This window comes from Centruroides sculpturatus, unplaced genomic scaffold, assembly GCF_000671375.1.
Source record: "Centruroides sculpturatus isolate CEXI.00-Female unplaced genomic scaffold, Cexi_2.0 scaffold1133, whole genome shotgun sequence".
Classification (NCBI taxonomy): domain Eukaryota; kingdom Metazoa; phylum Arthropoda; class Arachnida; order Scorpiones; family Buthidae; genus Centruroides; species Centruroides sculpturatus.
The window spans coordinates 15432-28030 of record NW_019385322.1 but is presented as its reverse complement, the minus strand read 5'-3'; the positions used below and the strand labels follow the sequence as shown (position 1 = coordinate 28030).

General features: G+C 29.0%; 1 protein-coding gene across 3 annotated transcripts in view; it reads right to left on the bottom strand.

The window, feature by feature from the left end:
* Positions 1-12599, bottom strand: part of LOC111637630 (early endosome antigen 1-like) — a 71510-nt gene that overhangs the window by 43963 nt on the left and 14948 nt on the right. For 2 of the 3 annotated variants that reach the window (XM_023383164.1, XM_023383163.1), the window contains exon 4: positions 2310-2450. In XM_023383164.1, coding sequence (XP_023238932.1) covers positions 2310-2450 — 141 coding nt within the window. Of the gene's footprint in view, positions 1-2309; positions 2451-10109; positions 10148-12599 lie in introns of all 3 variants that reach the window. The other variant, XM_023383165.1, reaches the window with a different exon arrangement.

Below are 12599 nucleotides of genomic sequence, written 5' to 3'. Positions count from 1 at the left end.
AACAGCAGCTTGTATATAAATGAAATAAAAAATGCCAGCAATTTAAACTATTACATAGCAATAAAACATTGATTAAAATGATTATCAATTAAAATTTAAAACACTGGTTAAGTTTTCTTATTATATATTCTTATCTTAACTGGTATTTTCTTATAGCAAACATTTGTCACATCTATCATCAAATTTTCACTTGTTTTCATTCGGCTACTGAATAAAAACAAATGAAAATTATTTAGTACAGTTTAAATGAAAATGATAATACAGTTATTATTATTATTATAACTGTATTATCAGCCAAAAGTTGAGACAAATTTTTTTGTCTATTTGCCTAAGGATAATGATAAATATAACTGTATTCTCATTATAATCAGTAAGTTTTATACATGTACAGTCAAACCTTGGGTTTCAAACACCTCACTTTTCAAACAATTCAGTTTACAAAGAAAATTTTGAACACCATATTTGCCCCGGTTGCCATATGAAAACTCAGTTACCAAACAAGCTACTTGGCAAGAACCAGCCATAGATGAAAGACACAGATGGTCAACTCCTTATACTCCCCATGTTAAAGAAAGTTGACAGCCCAACCAATCAGCGATAGGACTACCAATTCAGGAGTTAGTGACTCTGAGATTGTCTCACATCATTAGACATCATGACATGAACCATCAACGACATTGTTACTCAAATTAGATTTCAATACACGTGTGGGTAAGATATTACTTTTGTTTAACGGTATGCATTGCAATTGAATTTAAATCAAATTAATTAATAAAACCATGCTAATTGACATTTGCATAATGTAAATGACATCCANTTAAAATGATTATCAATTAAAATTTAAAACACTGGTTAAGTTTTCTTATTATATATTCTTATCTTAACTGGTATTTTCTTATAGCAAACATTTGTCACATCTATCATCAAATTTTCACTTGTTTTCATTCGGCTACTGAATAAAAACAAATGAAAATTATTTAGTACAGTTTAAATGAAAATGATAATACAGTTATTATTATTATTATAACTGTATTATCAGCCAAAAGTTGAGACAAATTTTTTTGTCTATTTGCCTAAGGATAATGATAAATATAACTGTATTCTCATTATAATCAGTAAGTTTTATACATGTACAGTCAAACCTTGGGTTTCAAACACCTCACTTTTCAAACAATTCAGTTTACAAAGAAAATTTTGAACACCATATTTGCCCCGGTTGCCATATGAAAACTCAGTTACCAAACAAGCTACTTGGCAAGAACCAGCCATAGATGAAAGACACAGATGGTCAACTCCTTATACTCCCCATGTTAAAGAAAGTTGACAGCCCAACCAATCAGCGATAGGACTACCAATTCAGGAGTTAGTGACTCTGAGATTGTCTCACATCATTAGACATCATGACATGAACCATCAACGACATTGTTACTCAAATTAGATTTCAATACACGTGTGGGTAAGATATTACTTTTGTTTAACGGTATGCATTGCAATTGAATTTAAATCAAATTAATTAATAAAACCATGCTAATTGACATTTGCATAATGTAAATGACATCCACGACTCCATGTTTAAAAAGTGCTTAGCTCAAATTAAATAAACATTTATTAATATAGTATTATAACTCAGAATATTAATATTTAATATTTATTAATACTAGGTAGCCGGTTAATTAAATATAAAAATAATAAAATAATAATTAAAACTCTGGTTTTTACACTGAAAATGAAACTAAAATTAAAATCAAAATTAATTAATTAATTAAAATTTAAATCTAAATCAAAGCAATTGAAGCATAATATTCAAGAAAGTGTTGATAAGGTAGTAGCTGTTTGTCTTGATTGATTTGGTTATATTTCATGCAGGCAGTCAGAGTTGCATCTCTATTTATAGCACTTTTCTGTAAAGTGATGGTTTCAGTTTCAATTGGCAGTGACAAAATATATTTATTTTTTAATATATATGTATATAAAATAGATATAAATAATACTATATAATATCACATTGCATTTGTAGACATTTTTATGCATGAAATACAACTAAAAAAAAAACTGTTTTGGGGATCGGTAATAGATTAATCCATTTTACATTTTACAAATTTTCCCATTCTTATGGGAAAATTTGTTTCAGTTTGAGAACATATCAGTTTTGAATAACTTTTAGAAACAAATTAAGTCCAAAAAGTGAGGTTTGACTGTATTTTAACTTTGTTGATGTTTTGGGACTAGCTAATTCTAATAACATTAAATGATTACAATTAGCAGATTCTATTGTATTTCTCATTGATTCTCAAATTTTTTTTACTTACGAAGTGACTTTTTCTTGCAAAATATAATAGTCCTTCTGAAGAGAGTCTTTTTCAGCTTCTTTTTCTAAAATAGTTTTATCCATTAGTTTTTGAACAGAAACTAATTCTTGCCTCAGTACTGTTACATCATCAGCAGCTGCTCTGTTCAGAGAAAAACTGATTATCAGTAATAATTTATTTTTATTATTATTTTTAATTAAGCATTAATATTTTTGTTGTTAAAAACATAAATAAATAATAACTGAATTCAGTTGTTATTCAATAATATTTAACAGCAATTAAATAAATACAGAAATAATTAATTCATTGTCAAGCTGATAACAACATAATGAAATTCAATCATTTTGGCAAAAATTTCAGATATATATCATTTATGTAGATTCCTTTTGATTTGTATTGGATTTATCCCTATTCATTCTTATTTAAGTATCTGTGAATTATCTTCTCAATGTTTATCTAATTATTTAATTCTTATTATTTTCACCATAAAGCTATAATAAAATAATACCATTTTTACTCACAATACAATTCACAAATATCGACTTCAATTTTGGAAAAACTACTACAATGGTATAACTGGGTTTTGCACTGAAGGAGAAGGGATAAAAGAGATGCTAAGTAAGACAAAACTATGATAGAGAACATATTTGCTCCCCCTGCACATCTCCCTATGGCATAGTTGCTACTACAATAATTTGGTTATACAAGAGTACTTTTTTAAATTCTAGTCTATAAATCACAATCAGATTTTTACAATAAGAATTATAACTTCAGCTATCTTTCACACCAAATAAGTTTCTGTTTCATATGAAAATGTTGCATAATCCAAGTTATCTGCAACTACCTACCTAAAAATATTTGTAATATTTTTTCTTTATGTAATGCAGCTGTTACTGTTTTAGATGTCCTGAATTAGTACAAGTTATCTGCAACTACCTACAGTCTTGTAGGTAGTTGCAGATAACTTGGATTATGCAACATTTTCATATGAAACAGAAGCTTATTTCGTGTGAAAGATAGCTGAAGTTATAATTCTTATTGTAAAAATTTGATTGTGATTTATAGACTAGAATTTGAAAAAGTACTCTTGTATAACCAAATTATTGTAGTAGCAACAATGCCATAGGGAGATGTGCAGGGGGAGCAAATATGTTCTTTATCATAGTTTTGTCCTACTTAGCATCTATAATACTATAATCTTATAATACTATTACAAAATAATAAGTAAATTGTCTCATATAATAAAAATATGAGAGACCATTTTATTTTTCATAACTTTTTGGCATTTGTTTTTTAAGAAAACATGCACTACTACTAATTTACAATATTCACTCATTGGTTTTGTTTCTTCACACAACATCTTGGCATGCACGGTTTGATGTCATTATTAAATCTATCATCATGTTTACCTATGTACTGTATTAGAGATGTAACTGATACAGATATATTGGCACATTGGAATGTTCCCGATTAGGGATTGCAATCCAGCAGTGTCTTTAATCCAGCTGGATTTTTGCTGGACCAACATCATTCCAGCTGGATCCAGCTGGAATGATGTGCGAATGTTTTTTGGTGCAATAAAGTGTTATCTATCTATCTACCCAAAATTTATGGGTTTTTTAAAAGAAATAAAACATTTTTTTTAAATACTTAAGAAACTTTTATTATTTAGACTGGTCATTATAAATCAGTAAAACTTCTTACACATTTAGGTAGTAAACTTAACTTTGGTTTGGTTTAACACTTGAGATAGGGATAATTAACTTTCAATGTTTAGTTAGATTATAATTATAATGTAATCTTTAAGTTAAATAATAGCAAAGGTAATTCTACTAATTAATTTATATTAATATATTATATTATAATAATGTAAGGATGGATAATCAGTGGCTAAGTGGCTATCAGTCTTACCAGTTTTCTTATATAGACTCTACATTTAATTATTAGTGTTAATAAAGTAGTGAGTAAGTAATTAGTAGTAGTCTAGTAGTTAGTTATTATTATCACAATCATGAATCACGTATATTCATATCCTCATATATCTAAGATACTGATACTCAATAATTTAATTAACTATTTAACTAACTAGGTAGTCTCAGTTTCTCACTAATTTTCACAATAAAATTGCCTAGCCCAGCCCACTAACCACTTATAGAATAAAAGTTAAAAAACTCTTACTTAATAGAATTAAAGTAGAAGTTATAAAGTATTAGTCTTGTCTTGAATAAAGTATTTTAAAGGATTAAATAAAATTAAATCAATCACTTCTGTTATTTTTTTGACTTTTCTAAAAGTAGGATCTCAAGAAACAAATGGTATTGATGGTGTTGTCTCCCAACCTACTTCTTAATGAACTGCATATATATCCCGCCGTATATACGGCTCTATGCTAGCTGGTTTCAGTGTCATCAAATAATGATAAATCAAAGATAAGTTTTCACCTCTGACTCCCTCACTTTCATAACCAGCCATTTCCTTTTTTAATAATTTATCATAATCCTTCTCAGTACTAGTTTCTTTCTGTTTCATGAAGTTTTCTTTCTCACACTTTAGTTGGATATCTAATTTTTGTTCCAATGTGAAATTCAGGAAATCTGGGTTATCTGGATCATTGTTTTCCACCTCTGTAATATCCTCTGACATTGCTGCTGGTTCCACTATATATGCATTTACACAATTCAGCATATTTTTCATCTCCTGGTGCATTACATTTTTTTCGGCATGTGAAAGATAAAGTTTTCTAACTTTTTGGTCATACTTCTTCAAGTTCTGTATGTAAATCAGCATCCCTGTGATCTCGGTAAGACGCTATTCTCTGATTCTTTTGTGGAGTGCCTCAGAAAGGTTGGCACTCAAGATTGTGTCCTGGCTTTTTAGTTTGTCTAAGACAAATTTCAAAGTTGTGTCAGCAGTTATCAAACTCAACTCTTCTGCAGAGAGCTTCTACGGCCAGTTTAAACTGCAATCATACCGTCACGTGATTCATTGATGTCACAACCAACTGTAAATTAGAATTATGCACCAAGATTAGGATAGGAGTTACTTATTTTATTTAGCGCGAAGACACTTTATTTAGCGGAAAATCAACTGGCAATTAGATCAGCAGAGGTAAAAGGGCGGGCGGTGTTGTGTAGAGGGGGGTGTAGCACGTGCTACAATGAACAGCAACATCGCTCTTACTGCTGAGTGATTGCGCACATAGTAAAGCGGCAAGGCAGACAACGTAGACTTTTGCGCCATTATTTAGAAAGTTAATTGAGTATTTGCGGATCCACAGTGCTGGATCCAATAGGCCAAAAAATGTGCTGGATCCAGCTGGATTGCTGGATGAGGGATCCAGCAATTGCAATCCTTATTCCCGATATATTAGTATTGGTTTGATAATAAACTGACACTCCAATAAACTAAAATAAATTTTTATTGTTATTAATAAAGATTTTTGTTGTAAAGTATAGATCCAAACCCCATAACAGAACATACTTAGCACATAAATTTTAAGTACTTCAGTTGTGATAGGTTTTGACCAATAACAGAGTGAGCTGAATTGCTTATTCTGCTTGTATAAAAAACTTTGCAGACCAGATGTTTTTTAGCAATGGATGGGCAACATGCAAATAATTTTCCAGGTATGGTGATATTTTATGTGAAGTTGGTAATTTGGCAACAAAGTTTTCAACCTGCCAATTTTTCTATACTATTACAAATTTATTCAATTTTTTCCTAAAAACAGAGCCAGAGTCAGACCTAGGAAAACTAGACAATTACAATTGTATAGGGCTCAAATCCAAAAGGACTCCATAAATTGATTTATAAACTTTTACTTCCTTATATTTTGAATTTAAATGGTTAGTGAACAAAGTAAATATTCTATAAATGAAAGCTTTCAGGCTTTCATTTATTATCAACATCTGTAAAGTATGGATGAAAGCAAATATCCATATCAGATCAGTTGGAAAATTATTGATGTCAAATTATATTGACAGAATTAAGTATCATCATTTCTAGTAAGTATATTAATTAAATAATATATTGATACATATTAAGTACATTAAATACTTAAACCAAATTGAAAGATTATTCTTAAAAATTAAATAACACTTTTTAATATGAAATTCAAATGATTATTTACTGACATTATCACAATGCTGGGCTACAATTTTTAATCTTTAAATTATCTGATACGTGTAAAACAGAACTTAGACTTAGTCTTGTATGCTTTATAAAGATATGTTTTAAAATTTTAAATCATTACTATAATGCAGTAAAATATTGCATTTGTTTATATTTTTGCAATAAATGAGAGTACTTTTGAATATTTCAAAAAAGTCTGTAGGTGGCCTTGAATTATTTTTTAAAATTCAGCACATTTTTAATCATCTATTGTGTAATAGAATGTGTATAAGTATAAAATATTAAGTACAGTACTTCTTTTAGTCTTCAAAATCACTTAGTCAAATTCAGAATGTAAAGAGTGAAAAAAAAATAATCATATCATATTTTTATATCTTTAAACATTTATTTTATAATAAATAAATAATTGAATATATATGCTCTCCATCTCAAATTAGTAGTATACTAGATAACGAGCATTTATTTATTGTGACATCATCACAATGTCAGGTTGCAATTTTTAATTTATTTAATTTAAAATATATGCTTGCCACCTCAAATTAATACTGTAGTTTCTTGTCCCTGTACATCATAATTTTCCTGTTAGCAATTGAGTTGTGTTGGTCATCTATCTAACTCCTTTCAGCAAAAAATTTTTGAATTGAAATAATGTGACTTCTAATGCAAATTGGTGCCTGGTGCAAATTGCATGTTTGTATATAGTTAATCACGGCCTCCTGCCCCTAAACTTTCCACACCTGGTTTTGGCTTTCATCTATCTAATTCTGTTCGAGATTAAGGAAGAATGGAAAGACAGATAAACAGAGAAACAACATTGGAAATTTATAGATCTACAATTAAAACAATTTAAACTTAAAACAGCAAATACACACAATTAAAGATAAATATAATACAATTAAATGCCCTAATAATAAATTAAAACATGAAAATCATAAATAAAATACATTTAATACTGTGTAATAAAATGAAAATTGTATTTATTGGTTGCACTCCATGCATCTTAACATAGACATGTGATTTAATTTTAACAGTTGTGAAATTTAAGATATAGATAGAGATATTTTATTGTTTGTTTAGAAACTTACTTTAAACTCTCTACTTCACATTTTGTTTGAATAAAATTAAGTTGTAACATCTTTGGATAAAAAGCATGTCATATTATGATTCATGAGTTTCGAAAAAGATATAACGCCGTACAAACAGTAAAACCATAAAACAAATAATAATGTGTATGGGAAAGATGATCTTAAAATTTGAACGTGTTAAATGTGGTTTAAAAAGTTCCATTTGGAAAATTTTGAACTAAAGGATATAAAATGTACAAAGTTCCCAAAAGCTGTTGATAAAGAAAAACTGTAGGAAGAGATTGTTAAAAATCAGGAAATACACAATACAGTATATATAACCACCAAACACATCAAAAATAAAGCAAAAAAAAGCACTGAAAACATACAAGCATAATACAAGAGCAAGAACATGAGATGACTCGGACAAATGATAGATTGTGTTTATACTTTGAGCACATTTTTCAATGTGTATGTATTTCGAACTTTGAAGCATCATTCAAACTCAGAGATGAATTTTTGTCAAATTTTGCATTTGAACTCTAAGTGTTCAAAGTATGAGGTGCCTCTGTATGTATTTATTATTAATAATTTTAATAAATTTATTTTCATGTTGCTTTGAACACAATAAAGTGCAATAAATTAAGACACTTGGCAGTTTTCTCATCTTTTATTTAGTTGATGTGTGAAAATATACATGTTTTGGACTCCTAAGCCCCTCTTCAGCCAACTAAAATATTAAAGGAGTATACAACACATATATAAAAATACATAAATTTTCTAGAATTTATAAAAATATCTTGATTCAAAACATACCTATGCATACACAAGTTTTACAAATTAAAGTAACATCAGCTTATTCTTAAGTTTCTTCAATACATCTCTATTACTTTAGACATCTTAATAATATATGATGAGGTCAAGATTAACATTAATGAAATCAGAAATATAATAAATAATATCTATAAAAATATTCAATTTAAAATAGAAGAAGAAGATAAAATTACCACCAGTATAAATTATTTAGATATTGCAAGTAAAAGAAATAATACAAATCTCAAATTTGAACCATTTAAACAGCTGTGTTCAATAAATACTACCGTTAACTACAATTTTAACATACCACTTCATATAAAACAAAATATATTTAATATGGAATACACTAAGATCAAAAATAGAACTAGTATAAGTACCAAACAAATTGAACATTTAAATGCACTCAAGAGAAAATTTATTCTTTCAGGATACTCAAACAGAACTCTTAGCACTTGGGAAAAAGAAATAGCCAAAAAAATAGATAAAAAAAATATGAATAGATCCTAAACAAATGGACATAAAATACATTCGTTTTCCATACATAAAAGGCTTGTATGAGGAAGTTAATAAAGTAGTCAAAAAATTAATGTAGAACTCGTACCAACATATGAAAAGCTACACTCTAGATTAACTGTGAAACAACTTAGAAAGACAAACATAGCATAGAAAGAAGTAAGCAAAAATGTAGTTTATAAAATTTCGTGCACTTGTGAAAATACTAATTTTTATATAGGAGAAACTAAACATAAAGTTAAAGTAAGAATGAAAGAACATATAGCTGATTTATAATATCAAAGATTAAATTCTGCCTTTCATGAACACTGTCTTTTAAATAATTGTAATATAGATAAAATTAATATAGATATTTTACACAGAGAAAAAGATACATATAAAAGAAAATTTAAGGAAAGTATAGAAATCATCAAAATTCAAAATTGTATAAATAAAAATCCTAGCAATTCAATAAGTGAAAACTAGTTAAGAATTTTATATTAATTATTAATCATGTTCACCAGCTTCAAAAAATTTTTTATTATTATTATAGTCCATGTAATAATTTATAATAATAGATATTAAACTGTTAAATGACTTAACAAAAATATACAACTGTAAAATTGTCACAGACGTCATATGATATGTAAATTTGTATTATATTATGAATGAGTATCAACGAAGGTAATGATTTTGCAAAACTAATTTATGAGTGACATACAAGATGGAAAGTATGGTTAATTAAGTACTGTCTTTAATAATAGTTGTACCCTAGGTCATGGAGCTGAATAGTATTTCACATCGGACATTGTTCGGTATGCTTAATTGTCGTAGTGCATTTGCGATGTCTCTGACGTCTAAAGTAATGAAGATGTATTGAAGAACTTAAGAATAAGCTGATGTCACTTTAATTTGTAAAACTTGTGAATGCCTAGGTACGTTTTAAATCAAGATATTTTTATAAATACTAGAAAACTTATGTATTTTTATATATGTGTTGTATACTCCTTTAATATTTTAGTTGGCTGAAGAGGGGCTTAGGAGTCCAAAACATGTATATTTTCACACGTATCAACTAAATTAAAGATGAGAAAACTGCCAAGTGTCTTAATTTATTGCACTTTATTGTGTTCGAAGCAGCAACAAAGTTTAAAGCATGGTTTCAGGTCATTAAAATAAAAAAATTATTTTCAATTAAATAATTTATACAATTTTATATATTTTATTTTGTAATTGTAAATTACAAAAAATAAATTATTATTAGATTATAAAAAAATATAATATATAATTACTTTACCTTTGTTGCAGTTGCAATTCTAATTCAGCTTTCATTTCCTAAACAGTAAAAATGTATTTGGTTTATATTTCAACTTTAATGCACATGTAAGGTATAACAACATTACTATCACTATATAATTTTTTAATTTATTAAAATATGACTATTAAAATATGTCAAATTATAAAATCAAATATAAAATAATATATCATCACTAGGTTGTTTATATTTTAAAAAATAATTTTTATTTAAAAATAAAAACAAAAGTTATTGAGAAACAAAATGTAATGGCATCAATTTTTCACTTTAATTTTTTCAGCCCTTTTTTTTTACTTTTTTATATGTAACAATTCTTATAAATAGTGCACACAATGATATTGAAGTTTTAAAAACTTATTTTTTTTTATATTTCTGTCAACAGATTGAGGTAAGAAAATGTTGCCCAAGTAGGTCATACTGTAATAAATATGAGAGATTCTGGAGGGGATAATTAAGTAATTAAATTAATTAGTTAAACTTAAGAGAAGTGGAAAAGCCCCACTTCCTTTTTCTCACTCACTCGCAATACTCTGATAGATAAAACCGATTAAATATCGGTCTAAGTCAGCAGTCACTACAATGTTTAGACTTATATGTCAAGACAGTTGATTATTAATGATGGAAACTGTCAAGTGGATGAAATTATGAGATAGGGCAAGCCACAATAACTGATAGAAAATAGTCATAATTCGTTGAATCATACAGTTCTTGACAGCTCATATCAGCAAACCCCAGACACAACTCAAACTTAGAACACCTTAAATTAAAGTCACCTGAAGCAAATCTCACATGCAACGCGTATAAAAAGGGTTGCACCCGACAATCGGGGCAGACATAATAGGAGCATAGATGAAGCTCTACCCGCCAGCTCCCTGACAGCCTACAGACCCCTGATTCTCAGCTAGATCCACGATTGTCTCCCCAAAGTCATATGAATAGGATCTATAAACATCAAGTAATCATCACAAGGTATTTTACTTTGAATTTTACGTAAAATCTCTCTCTCAGACCATACTCAGTTGTTAAATAGTTATAGCGTGTAACCTTTTTCTCATTTGCTAACCAGTCAACCTGTCTTATTTTGGAGAATGGACCCTATCAACTTATCCGTGACGTCCCCACTCGATTTATAGCCCTCTTAGCCATCCAGTGACAAAGTAAGCGGTCTTCACAAGACCGTTGCCAAAAGAAGGGCTTCAAACTGTTATGCTGAGCCCTCAGTTTCTCACAAATGTAAACAAAGCCTTAACCACTAAGATCTTGCAGTACCCATCCCTTTAAAGTAAAAAAAAAAATAAAAGTTGGAAAGAAAGTTTTTCAATGTAAAATTTATTTTGAACAACATTTTGTTTTTAAAAAAAATTAAACAAGCTAATTCACAATAACTGATCACAATGTTCTCTGCAGATGCATATGGCAGAACTAGCAACTCCCACACATCAGTAAACACATATTCAAGAAATAATTTTTGATATTTAAAATAAAGAAATATAATTATAAACTTGATTTTTAGATTAAAGGCAAACAATTGCTGGATTACATTGGGCTATAGTAATGTTACTAATTACTAACTAAATTTCAAGTAATTTGGCCTAGAAATAAGCATTAGGTGATATCTCTAAATTTAATACTATAATTAAACTAATATTTAATAATTAATTTATCAAGAGATGACACCTAACATCTACCTCTAGGCCAAAATTACTTGACATTTAGTTAGTAATTAGTAGCATTAATAATCCATAGCCCAATATAATCTGGCAATTATTTGGCTTTAATTTAAAATAAAGTTTCAGTATGTACGAGGGCAGGCTGAAAAGTAATGCACACGTGCTTGTAGAGCACAAACGAAATGATTTTCAGAAGCATGCCAAGTGGCATATGGAATTAATATTTCCCCTCTATGTGCATGCACAGTTTGAGGTTGTTGCGTTCATTTACTATATTTTGAGAAGCGGAAATATGGAGACATGTTCTGGTGCTATGTCAATGCGAGTTAAACAGCGTGCTGTTATCGAATTTTTAACTGCTGAAAAAATTACATTTAAAGGCTGTTTATGGTGACAATGCTGTTGATAGGTCTATTGTAAATTGATGGATAATAAAATTTTGTGGTTGCGAGCCTGGAAAAGCCATAATTGTTGATGAAACATGCAGCAGAAGTCCAATCACTGCCACAGACAATTACCGTTCCATCTTGTTGCAATGTTTAATTCTTCTCAGTACATACAGACTCTAAAACACCTCTGATGTTGAGTTTGACATGTTAGAGGCAGCCTGGCACCAATAATCTTGCAACATGACAACGCTCGTCCACACACCTCGCGCGCAACTGGAGAGGCTCTGCGAAACCTGAAGTTTGAACCGATTCCACACCCTCCTTATTCCCCCGATCTTGCGCCTTGTGATTTTTATTTGTTTCCTCTACTTAAGAGAGACCTCAAGGGTAATCATTACACCTCAGACGATGAG